General features: G+C 51.6%; 1 protein-coding gene across 1 annotated transcript; it reads right to left on the bottom strand.

Annotated features, from left to right (window-relative positions):
• Window positions 1–5842: 5842 nt before the first annotated feature.
• ERGIC3 (ERGIC and golgi 3) lies at window positions 5843–18827 on the bottom strand. Its single transcript, XM_016213191.2, has 13 exons — window positions 18712–18827; window positions 18506–18576; window positions 18301–18388; window positions 17959–18078; window positions 14374–14467; window positions 13136–13301; window positions 12947–13004; window positions 8461–8492; window positions 7304–7400; window positions 7163–7227; window positions 6366–6502; window positions 6234–6289; window positions 5843–6044 (listed from the first exon to the last, which is right to left on the bottom strand). Exons 1-13 carry the CDS (start codon window positions 18797–18799, stop codon window positions 5965–5967), a joined length of 1152 nt encoding a protein of 383 aa, XP_016068677.1. The 5' UTR covers window positions 18800–18827; the 3' UTR covers window positions 5843–5964.
• Window positions 18828–22463: the final 3636 nt, after the last annotated feature.

The raw sequence follows: 22463 nt of genomic DNA on the forward strand, positions 1-22463 counted from the left end.
GACTCCGGGCCGGCCCTCACGGACGCCAAAGTCGCCGCCGCCGCCGCCAAGCCCCTCGGCCTCCCCCAGCCGGTGCGCGCAGCCGAGACCCCACGGAGCTGCTGCCGCCGGCGGGCCCCGCCGCCAGATCCAACCCTCTCCCTGGTTTCTGAGCCTGTCCGCTGACGTCATAGAGGAGACGGCGGTCTCCAGCAAACGCCGAGACCAAGCGTCACAGAGCGAGTAGTGACGTCACTGGGAGCCATGGCAGTCTTTCCCATGCTAAAGCAAGCGATGACATCACGGCGCTTCCCAGAACACCCTGTTGTAAAACTGCACTTGGCTTAGAGGAACACCTGTCCTACACCCTCTGCACCCTCGACAGGCCTAGCGTGTAATAGGTTCTCAGTGCTGACGAGTGAGGGGCTTATCCAGGGCGCTTCTAAATAAACATTTGGTCTCTTTTGCTCTGCAGACCCTCCAGGCCCCTCCTCTCATGCTAGTCATCAGGCCTGAGAACTCTGACTCGGGATCTGTGGGTCCCTCTCTCAGACCCATATTCACTAGGGGTGTGTGGGGTGAAAGTTCAGTACCCACCAATCATCATACCCACAGGCAAACCAACCACCTGAGTCTCCGAGAATGGAATGGGGAAATCACATGGTCACAGCCAAGAGACCAGAGGTTCGCAGGACTTCTGTGCAACAGCATACCAGTGCAGCAGACAGAAATTCAGGTTCCCAGGCACACCTTGGGGTTCTACTTCAGCATTTCTGGAGTGGGTGCAGGAACGTGCATTTTTAACCACATGTATGATCCTGATTAAGCACCACACTTGAAAAGCAATTCAGTGCACCTTGTGCATATTGCACAGCTAGACAAACAGGTCCAAAGAGGGGGAAGGATGTTCCTAAAACCACACAATGGTGATAGAGATTATAATTTGTTTTAAAATGTATCTTTATTGATTTCAGAGAGAGGGAAGGAGAGGGAGAGAGATAGAAACATCAATGATGAGAGAGTCATTGATTGAGCCCACAACCTGGGCATGTGCCCTGACCGGGAATCGAACCCTGATCGCCTGGATCCTAGGTCAACACTCAACCGCTGAGCCACTCAGCCAGGAGATTAGAATTCTAAAGCCCCATTACTCTTTCCTCCACATCCCATCTTTGGAATGTTAGAAAGTGGCAGTGACAGTTGTTAGAGGGGTTGAGGCCCAGGGAGAACCTGCCAGGCTGTGTTCCAGCCCAGAATGGAGGTGCCTGCGTTAGATTCCAGAGGAATGACATCAATACCTTGCTTGATTAGATGCCACCGAGCTCAGGGAGGAAGGAAGGGAAAGGCCAAGGCACTGCAAGCTAAGAATTCTGGTCCCCTCTCTGCCTTCCTTTGGCTCCACATGTCAGATGGGGAGGTGAAGCCCTCCCCCAACATCTGGGGGCCTTAAGGTCTAACCTGAACCTTGCTTAGGAAACAGAACAATCCATGCCTCTTGCCTATTGTTCTACAGACCCCAAAACATATTTGAGTACCTCACGCCTGAGAAATAGGTAGATTAGGACTTTCTAACCCCACTATTGAGAAGGAGACAGTGAAAGACAAGAAGGGACCACGTCTGGCTCAAGGCCACATAGCAAGGCCCAGCTCCTGACGGTCTAATCTTATCTGCTGCGGCTGCCCAATACATTCCTTACACGAAGGCCAAATTGAACAAATCACAGATCCAGGAACACGCCCTGCATTGTTCCCCACTGCCCGGATGTCCATCTCTGCACAACTCCTGTCCTCAAAGCCCATTTTAAATGCTCCCATCTCAGGGAAGGCCTTCTGACCTCCCTCCTCCAAGCAACTCAGCCTGACTCGTTCCTGTACTGATGGGGAATGCAGTTGTTCCAGGCTATATTTGATGTTGGAGTCCACAAAGCTACTGGAAGACAGAGAACATGTCCTATGCATTTCTGGCTGCAACCCCTTTCCCTCAGGGTGTCATAGCACAAGTCCTGCATATAGGAGGTGCCATTAAGTAGAATGATTAAGTGGATGGCCATGAAATACACTCAGCACAGTTACTGTCATCCACTGGGTGCCATCTGCTATGGCCAGGGTGGTCAGTGATACCTGCCCTTTAAAGGACCACAGACAGTCTGATGGCCCCGCTGGGCACACATCAGGTGCTCCGTGAATGTCAGTGACCCGGGCCCAAGTCCTTCCCGCAGCCCTTCCCAGGCCTCCTCTGGAGTCTGAAGCCCCTTTCCCTCAGTATATCCCCAACTATGAGCTCAGAGTCGTCGTCTGGAGCACGGAGGGTGTGGTTCTGGATGATGTGGAGAGATGTTGAGTGACATCTATGTGAAAACGTAGGCCTACCGCCGGGCCTACAAAAACCTGCACACGGGTGAGACTGCGAACTGGGTTGGGCCCTGGGGCTGAGCCGGCCCGTCCCCTAAGCCCTCTAAGGTGCCTGGAGCTGGGCGGAGGACCTGGGCTGGTGGGCGAGCCGAGGGCCGGGTGGGCTCTGGGCTCGGCCCCGGTGGCTCTCAGATGGCCCCTGGCCCCGGGCTCAGCTGGGTGAAGGGGCTGGAGCACGCCCAGCAGGAGACGGCGTGCACTTCACCTCTCCGACTGCGGAGGGGAGCTTCAGCGGCGCTCTGTGCTCCGCTTCCACTACCTGCCCCCGGAGCGCGAGGTGAGCGTCCGGCGCCGGCCCTTCGCGCTGGAGGCGCCGAGCTCGGCAGCCTGCGGCGCTGGTCCTGCAGGTCTGGGGCCACGACCGCGTTCCCGCCCGCGGCTCCCCAGTCCCGGGCCTGGGCCGCCGCACCTAGCCCCGAAGTCTGCCCCGCCCTCCCTCCGCGCTCGGCTCCCTGCTCCACCCCAGCCCTGGACCCCGGCTTTCGGCCCGAAGCCTCTCACCTTCGCTCGCCAGCCTCATCACTGAGCTTACTGCGCTCTGAGCACAGCGGCCTCAGCCCTTCCCGAAGCCCAGACTCAGCCCTCAGTCCCCGACCCCGCGCAGGTTGCCCCGGACTCCGACTCCGTGGCCCTGGCCCTGTCTCACTGGGGGCTGCGGGGTGTGACCCACAGGTGCGGTGTGACCCACAGGCGGGGCCTGACCACCGCATTCTCACTTCTGGCGCCCAGACTTTCCAACGCGCTGCGCTGCCCTCCCCGGGCCCGACAGACCTTGATCTACCGCCTGACCCTCTGCGCTCTGGCCTTGTAGGGTCCCTGGAGCTGTGGCTGCCGGGTATGGTGCGGGGCGCCCGGATCCCCGAGCTCTGCTCCGCGCGCCCGGCCCGCGATGGGGCTGCGCCCAGGTGCGATCTGTTCAGCTGCCGCCGCTGCGGGGTTGGTGGCCGGTGGTGAGGCTGCGGGAGCCAGAGGATGCGCAGCGAGAGCAGCTGGAGGCTCGGGCCGGCGGGCGGGGGCGCCTGGAAGACCGCGAGTTCGCAGACGCGGGGGGCAACGTCCACCCCCTCGCCGTGGGTGTGGGCCCGGGGCTGGGCGGGCGGGGAGCCAGGTCCGAGCCCCGAGAGAGCGCGGCCTCCGTTTCCCTTTTCTAGGGGAAGGTGGGGACGGAGTTTGAGCTGCTGACGGCGGAGGGGGCGGAGAGGCGGCCGGTGAGGGCGCAAGGAGCCAGAGCCCCCGGAAACGCCCGAGTCAGCGGAGGGAGGTGTGTGTGGGGGGGGCCCAGGCGGCCTCATCCCCCCGACATCACCGGCCCCCCCCCCCCACAGCCGCCCCAAAACCTCCTTCAGCTGGCTTGTGAACCCGCTGAAGACTTTCGTCGTCTCCATCTGGCGCCGGTACTGGCGCATCCGCCCCCCGCCCGCAGCTGACCGCCGCCTGCCTCCTCCCCTGCAGCCTGCTCGGCTCCATCAGCCCGCCATCCTCCGGCCCTCCACCGTCCCTGGGCCCACCTGACCGGGACAGTCACCCCCAGGCACTCGCCCCTCAACTCCCTCTCGGGAGTCCTTCCCTCCCGGAGGAGCCACTGGAGGTCACTGCTGGGAACAAGCCTCCGGGGCGTCCTCTGCGATGCTGTGCAGAGAACAGAGGCTCGTGGGTGACCTGATGCTGGGCTCACTGGGCGAACGATGCCCAGGACGGAAGGCCGCCACACGGCCCGGGAGAAGTCCACTCGGCAGGAGGTTCGGGCTGAGGCCCGGCTGCCAGGCGTCCTGCTTTCTGAGGGCCCACATGCTGCTCCTGCCAGTGGCCAGGTCCCTCCCGCCTAACCTGCTTATGGCTTCTGCCTGTGACGGCTGCGCACTACACAGACTTCACTGACTGATTCTTCACCAGCCCTGAGGGTGGCCTATCAGTTAAGGACACTTTTGGCTGCAAGTAATAGATATCTTGGTCCAAACTGGCTTGAGCAAAAAGGGAATATTTTGGCTTGAATGACTAATTCCCAGGGCTTGTCTGGCTGGCTGCAGGTGCAGCTTGTCACAGGGTTAGACGATGTCACCAAGAGTGGTTCTCCACCTCTGGGCCCAGCTCTGCTGCCCTCTGGGTGCAGCTCATTCACCACAGCCCCCCTCGGAACTGCAGGATGGCTGCAACCTCACGTCCCCCCACACTCACACCTGAAGGAAAGCTTTCCCAGTCCCAGCGGCCTGGCTCACACTGGGTCACTGCGCCAGGGGGACAGGAGGTACTGATGGGGCCCACCCCTGGAGGTCAGGGCAGGAGATCAACCCTCTTCCCAAACCCCTGAGAGGGTAGAGGGGGTTCCCAGAGGAAATTCAGGGCACTGCTAACAAGTGGGAATGATTCCTGGGTGGCCAAAAAAACAAGGCTCTCCATAGCCATCACCCACAATTTAGAGATGAGGCCGGTGCCCACAGATTAAATAACATGTCTAACATCTCACAGACTGTACGTGATCACATCAGAGCTGGGTCTCTGATCTGCGTGCTCCAGAGGTTTTGCCATCACTCCCTACTTTGCTTTCTGTCCTCTTGGCTTCTCCCCCACGACTGTCTTACACTGAAGTCCCCTGAGAAATGACTGGACTGACCAGCTTCAGGTCTCCAGGGAGTGGGGAGGTCTTAGGGACTGGTTCTATACTGGGAAGCCCTTATGAAGTCCAGGGCTGGGGTCTGATGCTAGCCCTGCTCCAGACGACAACTGCCACCTTCCCTCCCTGGTCTTCAGTTCTGCCCCACCTAGGAGACTGCATAGGGTCTGGCTGGACACCTCTCAGCACCAGGAGCCAGCAAAGGCTGGCACAGAGCAGGGACGGAGATCCAAGTGACTGAACCCAGAGTGGTAGGGGCCCCAGTTTTATTTTTTTAAATGTTTTTATTGATTTTTTTAGAGGAAGGGAGAGGGATAGAAACAATGATGAGAGAAACATAGATCGGCTGCCTCCTGCATGCCCCCTACTGGGGATTGGGCTCACAACCCAGGAATGTACCCTGACCAGGAATTGAACCAGTGACCTCTTGGTTCATAGGCCACTGAGCCACACTGGCCAGGCAGGGTCCCCAGTGTTAGCTATAACTACAGAGGTGGTAAGCCCAAACCTGCTCCCAGAGCCTATTACTAGCACTGGAGCCAGACACTTATGAACTTGGGGCACATAGTGGCTTTAAGAAATTCATCCTGCAAAGGTCTAAGCCCCGAGGCCGAAACCAGAAGGCCTACAGAGCACAGTGGAGGAAGGACTGAGAAGGGGGCTATGGGGTCATATCAGTCTAGTCTGAACAAAGCCCTATAAACCAGGAGATGTCTGTGTGGGGCACCCAGAGGGCATCTGGCCTGATCTGTCAGTCCTGATTGCCTTCAACAAGTGGCTGTGATGAGGGGTTGTCCCTGGGCTCCGGCCAGACCCAAGAACCACACGGAGACCAGTGAGTACTATCACAACCAATAGATTTATCAACCTGTGGCTGAGCAGGACTCTCTGGGTGGAGGCTGGGAAAATGACCAGAGCCAGAGAAACCGGAGAAAGGGAGCGACAAGGGGGGAAGAGGACAGCTATGTTGTCTTCCCCAGGTCAATTTTCTTCTGGATGGCTCGTGCCGAGTGGTAGATGAGTGAATCAATGAGTCCAGCCACTGGGGAGAGACAAAGGCTAGCACTGGCTCAACTGGGCCCTTGGCTTGACCTCCAGAGCCTTACTGTCCAGGCCAGCATCTCCCCTTGGTCTTGGGGTGCCCCTTCATCCCAACCAAAATCTGGGGGGAACCAGGCTTTACACTTCCCACCACACCCCAACCCCAAGCAGACACCCTGGAGCTACTGACCTGTGAACATGCCCCCGATGATAGCACACACGCCTGTGAGGAAGTGCGTGAAGGACCTGGCAGAGGGGTGGAGGGATCAGCAGGCACCCCTACTACCACCAGCTCCAGTACCTTCCCTTTCCCCACCCTCACCTGTGCTTCTCTGTCAGCTTCACCATCATGGGCGAGAGCTCGTACAGCACGAAGACTCCAGGAAGCCCCTGATCGCCCAGCAGCCCATTGGCGACCTTCTCATGTCTGGTCACAGAGAACTGATTTGTCCTCAGCACCTGCGACAGGAGGGGAGCCTGGGCTAGGGCCAGGTCTACAGCCTGACTCCCACATCCCCTCCACCCTACCCGTGTCTTGTGTGTTGTGGAAGAGAAAACGAGGCCCTGTGTTGGTAATCAACACTGGGGACCACCTAGACACCCTCTCCCAGCTTAACAACCCCAGCTTCCCTTCTGGTCACCAGCTCTTTAGAATTTACCAATTCCAGCTCCATTTGGTGGATCCTCTCAATGGGGGCTTGAAGAGAAGCAACTCTTCAAGGCCACCACCATGAGCACCTGGCAAGGCTGGGCCTGACTCCTCTGCAAACTCAGTCCCATGCATTTAACAGTCTGCAGAGGTGCTGTTCCACAGGCCACAGAGGAAAGGGAAGTAGGGGACCCAGGAAGTTAGCTCCCAGCCCAGGACAGACCATAAGGGGCAGTGAGGCAGGCAGTGGGTACTGGAGGAACAGATGGATGCAGCTTCAGCAAATAAAAAGAGCAAGTGTTCTTAAGTCTGACAGCCTGGGGCCTGGGAGGGCACATCACCTGCACTCTCTGAGCCTTGGCTTGTCACCCCTCATATGGCCATAAGAGCAGCACTTAGCTTCTCAGGCTGAAGGGACTCATATGCTTGCCACCGAGAGGGCCTCTGGTATCTGAGCTCTGCAGACTTACCTCTCCACCTAGCTTCATGTACACTGTGGGTACCACCTTCACAAAGTACTGGAACATCATAGAGGCTGCAGGGAGAAGAGAGCACTGGGCATGGGTGTCGGACAGGGCTTTGGGAGCTGGGGCTACCTCCCAGGCTGGTACCTTGAAGTGCGGTGACATTGGTGCGGTCCAGAGGGTTCACGATGCCTGGGTAGTCCTCCCCGAATGACAGGTGCCGGATGTAGTGGGTCATGTTGATCTGTAAGCAATACCAGTGCCTGGGTATTGGGACTCAGAGCACTAGACATACACAAGGAGCCCTTTATGGGCAGGCCCCACCCCATTAAAAGCTCTGCAGGGCAGTAGCAGACAGGGACCCTTGGGTCTGGGGAGTGGCTGTGTGGAGATGGGGGTGGGAGGGAGAGTCCTGTCTGGAAGAATCTGAGACAAGCACTCCTATTCCCCACCTAGGGCCTCCTCCTTCAGAGTCTGCAGGCTCCTGGGGCTCCAAAGTTTGAGGTTCCAGCTGTACGCATACTTTAGGCAAACAGAGACTAGCCAAGGGCCCTTTGTGGCAGGTGCTAGCTTTCCCTGAGGTCTCAAGTCAAGGAAGCCTAGGCTGGAGGGGCCCCAGCTCCCTCTCCTGTCCTGTTCCAGTCTGTGTCACACTCAGCCACTACAAGGATCTTTAAAAATATGCCCGCCCAGCCGGGCGTGGCTCAGCGGTTGAGCGTCGACCTAGGATCCAGGTGATCAGGGTTCAATTCCCGGTCAGGGCACATGCCCGGGTTGCGGGCTCGATCAATGACTCTCTCATCATTGATGTTTCTATCTCTCTCTCTCCCTCACCTTCCCTCTCTCTGAAATCAATAAATATATATTAAAAAAAAAAAATCTTAAAAATATGCCGATCTGACTATGTCATGACCCTGGTTATGGTAGGAAAACAGCCTCCCAGTGCCCTCAGGACAAAGACCAGACTCTTCAGCATGGCCCGAGTCCTGTGGTCTGGGGTTCACCTACCTCTTCAGCCTCATGCATCCCCAATGGCACTGGCCCCTGTGGTTCATGAGAAGTACCACAGTCCCTCCTGACCTTGACCGGAATCTCCTATCCAACCCCATCTCCTGTCTCCAGCTGGCACAAACCTCAGTTCAAAAGTTACTCCCAGTTACTCAACTCTCAGTCTAGGCTCCTTGTCAGAAGGTGGTATATTTTTCTTTATCTGCTTCCCCAACCCAGGATGGCCCTACAGAGAAATGAAGGCAGCAACTGTCTCCCACCCCATCCGCCCTCTATTATTTCCACCTGGTACGTACGTTGTCGAGGCCGAAGCTCTGCAAGTCATGGACTAGGAGAAAAGGGGGAAAGTGTCACCAGGCGGAGCAGGACTGGCCACCCCACTCTGAGTCCTCGGTCAGGCCACCTCACTCTTCCCTCTGGAGTGTGACCCACCTGGTTCTTCTGACCCCTCAACCCCCCTTTCCCTCCCAGCCTGGCCTTGCTTGAGGGCAGCCAGAAAGGGCCTGCCTTAGGCCTGTGGGAGAGGCCAGGCCCTCCTCGGGGGTCTTAAGAACACAGACCCCACTTCTACCTTGACATACACAGGGAGCCCTTTATGGGCATCACTCCAGGACTTTATTCCCACCAAGGCCATGCTTGCATCTCAGGAAGCAAAACCCACCAACTTTGGTCTCTCATTAACTAGAGCCATAGGCCAATCACTTGAATCCCAATGTGAGGTGGGACCTGAAAATGTTGTCTAAGCTCTTTCCCTGACGCCTCTGCCCCCACCGTCAGAGCCCCTTCAAAGGAAGTCCTATGGTACACTGTACCATCTGTTCCAGAGCAAGTTCTTCTTGCCCTCTGACCCTGATCCCGCCTGCTGCAAGGAACCCCAACTCAAAGATATGTCCCAGGGCTTTTCATAGTCACCCAGCAGCCAGGCCAGACAAGGCCCCAATCCCAGGCCCACCCAAACCTCCCCCCATCCTGGATGGATAGGCTGCCCCAGACGTTGGGCTTGGCTTCCCCAGGGGCAGGGCACTTACTCTCCACAGCATGTACTGCAGCATGGGAGCGAGAAGGGGAGAGAAGGGGGGAAGAAAAAGGAGATTCAGAGCTTTGGAGCAAGATACATGGTAGAAGAGAAGACTGGAGTGTTTTTGCCTCAGCAGCAGGGTCTTGGGCAGGGAAGAGTGTGACTAGGGTTGGGGCAGAAGTATGGTGGCCTAGGAAGAACAAAAGTCCTAGAGCCCAAACAGCCACTTTTCTAGTTGTGTGACCTTGGGCAAATCACTTGCCCTCTCTAGGCCTCAGTGACCTCTGTAAAGGGATGTCCTAAGGACAAGGTAGGATCTAAGATGGAAAAATATTTGGTAAACTTTACAATCTCTCCTCCCTCCCCACCCAAATCAACAAGGATGTCAGGAACTAGCTTCCTGACCTTCAATTAAGCCTGATTGCTGGCCTTGGGCAACTGTAGCTTCATGCTTTGAACATCATTCTGTGGTACAGAACACCCTTCATCCTGGACTCCCTGACTGACAACAGCCCAGGTAGAGAAGCAGAGATGCTGCTGCAGCTTTCAGCACTACCTCCTACTGAGTGCCCTCACGCCCTCTGCCAACAGCTTGCCGACTTCCCACAATCCCAGTGAACCCACCCTTCTCTGGCCCCTTCCACAGTAAAGAGGGGGCTCCAGACCCACCTACTTGTCCCTCCCCAACACTCAGCCTCACCCCCACAAACTGCCTTAAAAGACCACCAGGGCTATCTCCGCTGGGCGCCATTACTATTGCTCACCTTAGTCACTGGGCAGCCCAGGACTGTCAGCTCATCTCTCATCCCCCAGACTCCTGTCACCACTCTATACATCTCCAAATATTCCCAACTTCCATTCCTCCCAGGCCTTCTATGGGCGCTGTTACTCATCAGCAAAACTTCTACATCTTCAACCTCTAAACATTCCCCTCGCCTTCTTGCTCTAGTCACAGCTGGGCTCTTCCTTGAAGGTACTATTTCCCTTGCAGCCCCCCAAGTGGTGACTTTCCCATATCCATCCTTCTTGATCTAAACAGAGGTCCTCCTTGCTCCTAAATGCCACTTCCAGATCACTGTCCCTCTGTCCTTCCTAAAACCCCCAGCTTTGCAGCTCATGGCAAACTATTCCACCAACCAGCCCAACTTGTTTTAGTCACTTAGAGCTCCATATAGAACCACCAGGTCAGTCCTCCCACCCCGTTTCTCAAAGGTTCTAGCCACGGCCATTGCTCTCCTATATGACCCTGTCACACTTCCTGGTGATTTCATATCACCCAGCTGCCAATCGAACTGTATCCGAGTAGTCTGCCTTCCCTCCTGCTGCCAAGTCTGAGCTTCCTATACTTCAGAGGCCCTAGATTCTGTCTTCTTTTTCCTTCTTAAGGTCTTCACTGCAATAATTGTCCCTCTCATCTCTGGAGCATCACCTTTTCTCTCTTTCATAGGTTCATAGGTAATTCCAATAGCAGATTAACACACTGCATAGCACACATCTTACAAAGCCCTCCCTCAACTCCACATTTCCCTCCAGCTACAGCCCTCTCTCCCACTTGAGCCAACTCCATGAAGGAGTTGTCTACACTCACTGGCTCCAACTCCTCTCCCATTCCTCCCTATGGGTGCTCCCTATCACTCCGTCCAAAAGGTTCCATCAAGGGCAGTGACCATAGCCACGTTATACATCCATGGGCAATTATCACTGACGTCCAGAAGCATCTGACCACCTGACACTATTCTGGAAACACCTCCATCCATTGGCTTTCAGGACCCCACACTCTTGGTTTGCATTCTCACCTCACCAGTGTGTCTGATCAGTCTCCTTGGCTTCCTCCTGATGCCCGTGTCCTCTAATATTGGAGGCCCAGCACTCAGTCCTTTGAACTTTCCTCTTCTCCATCTACCCTCAACGCCAGGGCAATTTCATCCAGTCCCATGGGTTGAAATATGCTGATGACTCCAACATTTGTATCTCCATGCTAGACCTCTCCCCTGAACTCCACACTTGAATAGCCAACTGTATACTGGACATCCTGGTGTCTAAAAGGACACCCAAATGCCATTGATTTGAACCTGTCAAAAGCTGAACACCTGCTTTATGCCCCCCACTCCAACCACCTGAACCGGTTCCTTTCAGTCTTCCCCCTCTCACTAAATGCAACTTCATCCCTCTCGCTACTCAAGTACAAAACTTTGACTCCTCTTTCTCTTATCCTTCACATCCGCTAGCAACACCTCTCAGCTCTACCTTCAAGATATGTGCAGTCACTTCTTACCACCTTGCCCCGCCCCATCACCTTGTGCCTGGACTGGTGACTGCAATAGCCTCTGAACTGGACTCTGGTCTGTCCTTCCCCCTACAGTCTTCTCCATGGAGCAGAGTGCTGTCTGCCTTTTCAAAGTTAAGTCAGATCATGAACCACTTCTTCAGAGCCCTGCGAGGGCTTCCCATCTCACAGAGAGTAAAAGCCCTTACAGGGCTCTGAATGTCCCTCCAAGCAGTACATGACATGGCCCCCTTACCTCTCTCACCTTCTCTCTTTTCTTTCTTTTTTTAAAAAAATATTTTTATTGATTTTTAGAGAGATAGGAGAGGGGGAGAGAGAAAAACATTGATGTGAACATAGATCGGCTGTCTCCTACACAACCTCTACCAGGGATCGAGCCCACAACTTGGGCATATGCCCTGACCAGGAATCGAACCAGTGACCCTTTGATGCATGGGACGATGCCCAACCAACTGCACTACACCGACCAGGGCTCTCACCTTCTTTCTAACCATGTGGCTCCACTCGCTCTGTGGCAGACACGCTAACTTTCTTACTGGACTTTGTACCCGCCAGCACATGCTCACCTCAGGGATTTGCATTTGCTATTCTTTCTGTTTGAAGCACTTTCCCCCAGACGCCCACAGGGCAGCTCAAATACTGTCCCATTGGTCTTTCCCTGGCCACCCCATATAAAATAGCACACACATGTCCCTCTCACCAAGCCCCTTACCCCCATTATCTATCTTGTCTTTTTTGGTTCACATTACTTAATAGCAGCTGATATACCATATATTTCACATACTTGTTTATTGTCTGTTTATTTACTAGAATGTTTAAGGGCAGGGACTTTGTTTTGTTCACTGCTGTATCCTTAGCACCTAAACCAGCATATGTAGGTGATTACTAAATACCTAGTGCATGGATGAATGAATGAATGAGGATAAGTTTCATTTATTCATTCCTGTGAACAACCCTATGAGGTAGGTATTAGTTATCTTTAGCCCCATTTTACAGAAGAAGAAACTGAGTAGGGCTCACTACCTCCCAAATATGACATAGCTTGGCAGTGGAAAGACCTGTGTTCTAGCCCAACTCTGCTTCCCTCAAAGCCTCACACGCAGGTCATCTGAGACTGGGTGCTACCTTTTAAACAAGTGCCTACCATAAGCCAGGCTCTCTGCTATAGTTTTTAAGCAGCACAAATACCCTAGGGGATAAGTACTATCATCACCATTTTGTAAAGTAGGAAATTGAAGCTCAAAAAAGTTAAGAAACTTTCTCAAAGTTTCACACAGTCAGTAAGGTCTGAAACTGAAATCTGAACCCAGGAGTCTGGCTCCTCAGCCTGTGCTCTTAACTGTTGTACCAAATTGCCACCCTGATATGAGGGTCTTCTCTGGGCCAAAGACAAAAGAACATCAGGCAGGTGAAGGGGCACTCAAACTTGCCAAGGTACCCAAATCTAAGCCTCCCCGGCTGATGGAGGGTCACTCACCGTGCACATGGGATTGCTGGAAGCTCTTCCCGGGAGCAAAGTGGAAGTTTCCGGCCACCTGTAGAGGATATTCCTCTTATTCTCTAGACCTTCCTTCCTTTCCCTTTGTCTCCTGAGGGCCTGAGCAGACCCTTGATAAACAGTGGAGTGGGCCCAACTGGCCCTCCTCAGCCCCAGTCCCTCCTTTACCTTGTTGACCTCCAAGAAGCCGTACACCTGGCAGCCTTCATTCTTCTGCTCCTGCATCTTCTGGCTGAAGCCCTCTCTCCGGCACTGCTCAATAGTGTCTGGGTTCTTAAAGGCCCAGCCTCGACGGCGATAGGCCTCCCGTACATCCTCACAGGTGTTACAGCACCTGTAGGAGAGGGGGAGCAGGGTGAGAGTGTCAAAGAGGCACAAAAACAAGAGGCTGGCACCTTGGGAAATAAATCCTGAGCTGTTCTGCCCACTACGGGAGCCTCTGTCAGCCTCATTCCTGACCACCAAATGTTCTCAAAGTGTGTTTCCTCAGTGGCAGCAGAACTGTTAAAAATACATATTCCTGCCCAGCTGGTGTTCTCAGTGGTTGAGCGTCTACCCATGAACCAGAAGGTCACGGTTCAATTCCCGGTCAGGGCACATGCCCAGGTTTTGAGCTTGATCCCCAGTAGGGGGCATGCAGGAGGCAGCCGGTCAACGACTCTCATCACTGATGTTTCTGTGTCTCTCTTTCTCCTTTTCTCTGAAATCAATAAAAACATATTTAAAAACAAAACAAACAAAACATATTCCTATTCTGTTTGGGGTGATGAAAGGTTTTGGAACAGATTGTGGTGATGATGATTGCACAATGCTATGAATGTAGTTAATGCCACTGAATTGTACATTTGAAAATGGTTAAAATGGTAAAATTTATGGCACATGTATTTTACCACAATAAAACAACAACACATATTCCCAGGACCCACCCCAGACCTGCTGAATGAGCCTCTCAGGGGTCAGGGGCTGGGAAACATAATAGCAGTTGCTATATATCAAGGGCTTAATAATGTGAACCAGGCCTTCTGTCTCAGTGTTTTATACAGAGTACACAAATATTTAATCTGGACATGACTCTTATGAGAAAGATGTTATAATCATCCCCATTCACAAGGGATGTTATGTGGCAAGGCCCAAGGACACATGGTTGGAACCAGGCAGTTGGACTCAAGAGAGCACCTCTGAACCAGAGCAAGGACCATTTCCGCCTCTCCCCCAGGTCTGCAGCCCTGGGGCAGAGTCTGGGCACAGACCTTCAGTCACTCACACCAGAATCAGTGACCCAGGTACACATTCCATCCCCTCTAAATTATTGGTCCAACCTCCACACCTGCCAGAGTCGGACTGAGGCTAAGGATGGCTGACAAACAGCCCCTCCCCTCCCCTCCCCCTGCCAGGGTGTGGCTCACTTGATGTCTTCTGTCTCAGCACCGTAGCAGCTCTCACAGCGGTTAGGGTCCAGGGAGTCAGGGTCAAACACCTTCACCTCAACTTTCCCGAGCTCTAAGAAGAGGGCAGAGGTGGGTATCAGTTGGGGCAGAGACAGTGAAATTTGTACTCTGTACTCCCAAGCCCTGCATAGGCCCTTTGGCCTGTGACTTGGGAATTATAAAAGTTATAATAATAGCTAATATTTACATAGTGCATTCTACGTGCCAGGCACTAAGCACTTCTACACATGTATTATTTCTTCTAATGACAGTAACAGTAATAAAACAATAATGGTAAATACTAAATGTCAGCCCCAGATCCCTGTACTTTATATACATCATCTCATTTCATCCTCACAATGACTCTATGAAGGTAAGGTTATTATCTCCATCATACTTGAGAAGATGCTGAGGCTTAGAGATAAGTGACTTTACAGCTTTCAGTTCTAATTCCAAAGTGTATGTCCTTAACTACTTCACCATGGTGCTTCTCAGACCTCTCTTCTTTGCACCGGCTCCCTGACTCTCTACCCCATCATAGCATTGAAAGTTGCTAAGAGAGCAGATCTTAAATGCTCTTATCACACACACACAAATGATAACTATGTGAAGTGATAAATGTGTTAACTAACCTTATTGTGGTAATCATGTTGCAATATATACATATATCAAGTCACACCTTAAACTTACACAATGTTATGTTTCAACTATATCTCAACAAAGCTGGTAAATAAATTCCGTGGTCCATTGTTGTAATTACTCTCTTCACACAACCACAACTCATTGTTCCTATCTCCCTTCATTGCACAAGCCCAGCAAAACCCAAACCCTAGATAAATTCAACTCTCTGTGACTACTCTTGCCTGTACCTCCTTCAAGACTGCAGGCAGTCCTATCCTACTTCATTTCACTAATCAGTTCACTCTCCCATTCTCTGAGATGATTAACTTATGTTTTCTTCTCTTCTTATACTTCCAAAATCCCTTCCCTTTTCTTTACTCTTAGCTAATGACCTTGCTGTCAATTTCCACTAAGAGAAGCAACAGAACCTCACTCGTGTCACCACCAAACTCACCCCCACTCCTGCACTCTCTTCCAGCCCCCACCCCACTTCTCTGTTCTCCCTTACAGCAAAACTCATGAAAGGGTCATCTATACTTGATGTCCCCATGCCTCTTCTGCTCTTTGATTAGATTTTCATACCCAACAGTATCAAAACTATTCCTTTCAAAGTCTCCAGTGACCTCAGTGTTACCAATTGCAATGGTCTAACTCTCACTCCTCATTTTACTGGACCATCAGTAGCTTTTGACACAGTTGCTCATTCTCTCTTCTTGAAACTCTTCCTCTATTTGGCTTTTGGTACATCTCTTGGCTCTTCTACCTTAATGTCTAATTCTTCTCAATCTTCCTTCCTGGGACCTCATTTCCTGACTTCTAAATATTGGAAGGGCTCAGGGTACTATCCCTAGACCTCTTCTCTACCTAAGTTCACTTCCTAGGTCTTGTCATTTAGTTCAGTGGCTTTATTTATTTTAAAAATGTTTTTATTGATTTCAGAGAAAGGGAGAGAGAGAAACATCAATCATGAGAGAGAATCATCGATCAGCTGCCTCCTGCAAGCCCTCTACTGGGGATCAAGCCAGAAACCTGGACATGTGCCTTGACTGGGAATTGAACCATGATCTCCTGGATCATAGGTCAATTCTTAACTATTGAGCCACGCCGGCTGGGCTAGTTCAATAGCTTTAACTACCATCTATACGCTGATATGCCTACATTTATTTCTCTAGCCTTCCTCTAAAGTCTAGACTAGTACACACTAGTACATCTAATTGCCTCATCATCACTAGGGTATAAAATGGGCATCCCAAATTTAAAATGCCTCAAACCTGAAATCTCCACCCAAATCCTGATCCTCCCCTGAGGGACCACTCTCCAAGACATTCCCAATGATGCCCATCTCATGGTAGTCATGTCGTTAAGTATTCCTCTTCCACAATGAGTAAGACTGAACTGTGTAACCACCACTATATTGCAGAAATGATGGTGTGCAACTTTTGAGGCTAGGTCATTAAAGCTGTGATTTTCACCTCTCTCCTAGGTCACTTGCATAGGGGGAAGCCAGCTGCCAAGCTGTGAAGACACGCGAGCAGTCCTACTGAGAGGTCCATGTGGCGAAGGCACTAAGGCATCTTTCCAACAGCCATACGTGTGAGCCCTTTTACACGCAGATCCTTGACCCTGGTCAAACCTTCAAATGACTGCAGCCCCAGCTAACAGCTTCACTGCACTTTCATAAGGCCCTAAGGCAGAACCACCCAATCAGCCACTCTTGAATTCCTGACCCACAGAACAAATGTTTGTTGTACTAAGCCACTAAATTTGGGGGTAATTTGTTACACAGTAGTGGATATAAAATATTATTCTCCCCCCCCCCCCAAAAAAAAATCCTCTTCCTCCTCTCTGGTCATTCTTATCTCAAGTCATTCATTTGCGCAGGCCAAAAGCCTTGGAATCAAAGCCTTGACTACTCTATTACACCCCACATCCAATCCTACAGCAAATCCTATTGGTTTTACTGGTGTTCAACATGTATCTATTGAATAAATGAATGATAAAACTTACCAACAGAGCAATCCCTAAGGTATGAAAAATCACAGCGTTCTTTTTTTTAAAAAAAAATCCTCACCCGAGGATATTTTTTCCATTGCTTTTCAGAGAGAGTGGAAGGGAGAGAGAAACATCAATGTGGGACATGATTGGTTGCCTTCCACATGCACCCGGACTGCGGCTGGGGATGGAGCCTGCAACCAAGATACGTGCACTTGGCCAGAAGTGAACCTGGGAACCTTCAGTCCATAGGTCAACGCACGAACCACTGAGCCAAACCAGCCAGGGTAAAAAAATCATAGTTTTGAGGAGGGGTTTGTATGGTGGAAAACTGAGTTAATGGAGGCATTGGGAGGCTGCCTAGAGAGAGAAAAAGAAACTAAAAGTGAACAACTACTCTCCTAGGCACTGTACCCATACTGCTTCATTTGATCCTACAGTTCCATGTGGTGGGTACTGCTGTTTATCACTTCTTTATAGCCAAGTCACTGACTGAGAAAGAAAAAGCTAAATCTGAACTCAGGTAATCTAAGTCAAGAATGTAAACTCTTAACCTTAAGCCACCCTACACTCCAAAAGGGGAGAGCATTAAGGGCTCTTAGCCAACAGGATAGGAAAGCAAACAGAGAAGCTTGGATCCATCTAGAGAAGTCAGCCAAGGCAAGAGCACATAGGACCCATCCTCAAACTTCTGTTACTCAAACCATGATATGCAAGAATTGAGGACCTCTAAGAATAACAGTCAAGTAGAGTACTCCACATATAGAGGCCAGAAGCCTGGATTTCAGCCCACTCTGATTAATAGCTGGGGGACCCTAGGCAAGCCATTTGATTTCTCTGGGTCTTAGCTGCTTCACTGGTCACTGGGCCAACCATAGACCACTTGCCAGAACGTAGGGCTTAGGCATGTCCAGCTCTGGGATCTGAGATTAGGGCTCTTCCCCCAGTTACCATGACGCTCAGCCTCTGAGCTCACGGGTGTGCCATCCTTGTCTAGCCGTTGCTTGAACAGGTTGTGTTCCACATCCAGCTGCTGTTCCCCAGCCACATCCATGGCATCGATGCTCAGATCTGGAAGTAGTAAGTCAGGGTAAGGTACTGGGATCCTAGGGGCAAGGGAATCTGGGCTTTGGAGGGTGTAAGGGGAGGCCGGGCCTGTCTTGAGGCAGCAGTGGGTTAGGGGAAGGAGGCTGCCCTGGGGTCCAGTCCAGAACCTAAGGCTGGAGGTGTAAATCTGGAAGCCCACCTGAGAACCCTGGGACTTGCAACTCCCACCCAGGGGAAGGTACTCACAGGCACAAGGCATGTGCGGAAAAAACACATCGATGTTGATCTTCAGTTTATCTCCCCGTGACTTGTCCACGTAGAGTTCAGGATGCACCTGGGGCAGCACTACGTCAGGGAGATTTGGCCCCTGCCTTCTTCCCCCCATCCCGGTCCCCAAAGGTCCTATGCCTAGAATGTCAAGGCCCCGCACGCACTAGGCCCCGCCCCTTACCTCTGTGGTTAGGTAATACTGAAGCTCCGACAGGAACAGCAGCAGCATGAGAAGGCCGCTGACAATGGTCACTGCAGGGCAGGGAGCGAGGGTCAGAACGGCCTCAGCTCAGCTCCCTCAGCCCCTGGCAGGCCATACCGTGCAAGAGCCCCGCCCAAGCTCCAGGACACCCCTCTCCCCGAGACCCCGGCCCCGCCGCCGCCTACCCGTGGCGCCCCCACAGGTCTTGACCCGGAAGTCCTCCAGAGTCTTAGGGTAGGCATCGAACTGCTTCAGCTTCCCCAGCGCCTCCATGGGGACCAGCCGGAAAGGGGTGCCAGCCGGCCCGCCCCTGCAGCCTCCCGCTTCCGGCCAGGAGCCTGAGCCCCGCCCCCTCTCCGCACGCCGGCGCAGCAACGCGCACGCTGGGCCCCGCCCCCGCCCGCGTTCCCTTGGGGCTGCGGAGGCCGCGGGTGCTGCTGGCTCCTCGCCTGTACGCCGCGCGCCAGGCAGGGCGCCGCCCTCAGTCAGGGCGGCCCCGTGGGGACCACGGCGCCCGAGGCGGTCTCCGCGCGGTAGGAACAGCGGTAGCAGCATTCGCTCGCCTAGCTTGTGCTAGGAACTGCGCCAAGGGCTTCACATCACTCTCTTGGGACAACTTGGAACCTTCTAGAACAGTGGTTTTCTTTTTTTTTTTTTTAAGGACTATTTAAAATATAAATATATATATATCTTTATTGACTTAAAAGAGAGAAGAAGGGAGAGGAACAGAGAGAAACATCAATGCCTCCTGCACACCCCACACGGGATGGAGCCCGCTACCCGGGCATGTGCCCTGACCGGAATGGAACCACGATCTCCTGGATCCCAGGTCCATGTTCAACCGCTGAGCCGCGCCCTGCCAGGCTAGAACAGTGGTTTTCAAAGTGTCCCCAACCAGCAGCCTCATTATCATCTGGGAACTGGTTAGAAATGAAAATATCGGGCCCAACCACAGACCTGCTGCATCAGAACCTCTACAGAAAGTAGGTGTGACATACCCATTTTATGGAGGGACACTGGCCTGGAGAAGCTAGGTTACTTGCCCTCATCCCAGGTAATTAATGGCAGGGCTTGATTCCAGCCCATCTCTTCTGGACCTCAAAAGACTGGGAGCCAGGGTCTTTGGGTCGATTTTACTCAGACAGCATCAGTGCTTCTCCTGAGCGTGTCTCATGGCGGTGTAGGACCATTTCAGGGATGTAGGACCAGGACTTTGATGAGAGGTAGCACTGGGGACTGTGGGAGTCTGTAGGAGAAAGTGACATGCTAGGTTAGAAAAGTCTTCCAGGAGGAGGAGAAAGGAGCCAAATGCCGGTGGCAGCCTGACTGGGGAGAAGCTGAGCAATGCCAGAGTCCTCCTCTGCCCTCAGGCTGCAGGGGAGAAGGGGGGGACTAACTCATATTAATTAAAAACTGACAATATGCTAACAGCTCTAATCCATTCTACCATTAGAACAACCCTGGGAGGTAGGTGCTATTTCAAACCCCATTTTATAGGTGGGGAAGCCAAGAGAGGTGAATTAAAGTTGCCCAAGGTTGCAGGGTTAGTTAATGGAGCAAAGCTAGGATTCAAGGACTGTTTTTTTCTGCCTCCAGAGCCTGGGTCTTTTCCACGCATAAGCTGCCACCACCAAGTGTGAGAGGCATCTATTCTCAGATGGATGCCCAGGGTAAACCTTAGAAGAAACTGTCCTCTCCTCTCTGACCTGTGTCCATTCTGTGCCCGTCCATGTTTGACTTCAAAGCTGTCCCTCCTCAGTGGGGCTCCAGGCTAAATGATGCACTCCTTCACTCCTTCAACATGTATTTATCAAGCTCTTTCTATTTCCCAGGTCTCCCTGGTTTTTGTGAATACCTGGTGAATAAGGACGTGTTAGGGGGTCTCGGGGCCCAATTAGGGGAGCTTCTAGGGACTTCAATAATACAGGAGTCAGGGAAGGAACACCAAGTGAGTGACACTTAAAATGAGACCTGAAGTGTCCTGGCCTGTTTGGCTCAGCGGTTAGAGCGTCGGCCTGCAGACTGAGGGGTCGCAGTTTTGATTCCAGCCAAGGGCACGTATCTCGGTTGCAGGCTCGATCCCCGGCCCCGGGGAGCTTGTGGGAGGCAACCAATCGATGTGATGTCTCTCTCACACTGATGTTTCTCTCTCTCTCTCTCCCTCTCTCTTTCTCTCTCTCTCTCTCCCACTCTCTGAAAAGCAATGGAAAAAATATTCTCTAGTGAGGATTTAAAAATAAATTTTAAAAAATAAAATGAGACCTGAAGAAAGGGTCGGAACTAGGGAGGTGAAGTGCTGAGGGTTGGAGTGGGAGGAACTGCAAGTGCAAAGGTCTTGGGGCAAGATGGAACTTGGAAAGTTCTAGGAATAGGAAAAAGCCAGAATGCCTGGAAAATGTATGAGATGAGTGAGGATTTTGGATTTTTAAAAAATATATTTTTATTGATTTTTTTTTTTTAAGAGAGAGAGGAAGGGAGAAGGAGAGAGAGAGAAACATAGATGTGAGAATTAAACATGACATTGATCTGGCAACCTTTCAGTGCATGGGACCACACCCAACCAATTGAGCCACACTGGCCAGGGCAGGATTTTGGATTTTATTCTGGGTGCAATGGGATGCCATTTTAAGGATCCAAGCAGGAAATTAGTTTAAGATCATGCCAGTTACTGGGTGAAGAATGGATGAGGGATGGATAGAACAGAAGCAGAAATACCAGTTAGGAAGCTGTTGCAGGCTATGGGAGAAAAATATTATAAGCCTGTCTTTTGAAAGAAAAAATAGAAGTCAAATGTGAGCTTCCATTTTAATAAAGGAATCAGTTTTTCTCTGTAAAATACTTTGCTGGCTGGATATGTTCAGCTAGGGCAGTGGTTCTCAAAGTGTGGTCCCTGGAACAACAGCATTGGCACTACCTGGAAACTTGTTAGAAATGCAAATTCTCAGTCCCCCCAGGCCCCAGGAAAACTGAATGGGAAACTCTAGGAATGAGGCTCAGCATCCTGTTTTTATTAAGGCTTCCAGGTGATTCTGATGCATACTCAAATTTGAGAAGCACTGAGCTAAGAAGAGTCTCAGGCAAACACTTTTATTTGCACAATGGTGCAATCCATCTAAGGAAGAACCTTCTTTCAATATTTGTAGAGCATTATTTAAATAATTATATGTCATAAAACAATAATCAATGAGAAAATGAATTATAAAGGCTCTAATTCTAGAGCCATATGCAGATTTAACCTTCTGCAAAGCACCTTGAAATGGTGAATAACAAGTATCCCTTTGAACATATAGCTGACTCATGAAAAAATAAGAAAATTCCCAGGGGCTAAAAGTGAAATAATTGAAAAGGTGATAAACTTGTGAGCTGATTTTGTGGCTCTGGGGATGGAGCAGAGAGTTGGTGGTTAATGGAGCTGGTGTGTCAGCAATCTACAGCCTTAGGTTTTCTTTTTTTTTTTTAAACACCATAATAATTTATATTAACATAGACAATTACATTTTACAAAGCACCTTTATGTAAATGATTTTGTCCACTGAAGATAATATGTATTAGAAGCTGTAATTTGGTAAGATGCTACATTAGTTTTAAAAGGCTTTGGAAGGAAGTGGCTTTTTTATTGGACTTCAACAGATGGGAAGAAAATAGTTTCACAAAGTATTTTTTTTTGTTAATCCTCACCTGAGGATATTTTCTCCATTGATTTTTTTAGAGAGTGGACAGGGAGAGACAGAGAGAAACATCGATGTGAGAGAGACATATCGATTGGTTGCCTCCTGCATGCACCCCGATGGCGACTGGGGATTGAGCTTGCAACTGAGGTACATGCCCTTGACAACAATCAAACCTGCGGCCCTTCAGTCTGAGAACTGATGCTCTAACCACTGAGCCAAATGGACTAGGGCCACAAAGTACTTTTTAATCAGTGTAGCCTGAACTC

This window comes from Miniopterus natalensis, chromosome 7 (genome assembly GCF_054644295.1).
Source record: "Miniopterus natalensis isolate mMinNat1 chromosome 7, mMinNat1.hap1, whole genome shotgun sequence".
NCBI lineage: Eukaryota > Metazoa > Chordata > Mammalia > Chiroptera > Miniopteridae > Miniopterus > Miniopterus natalensis.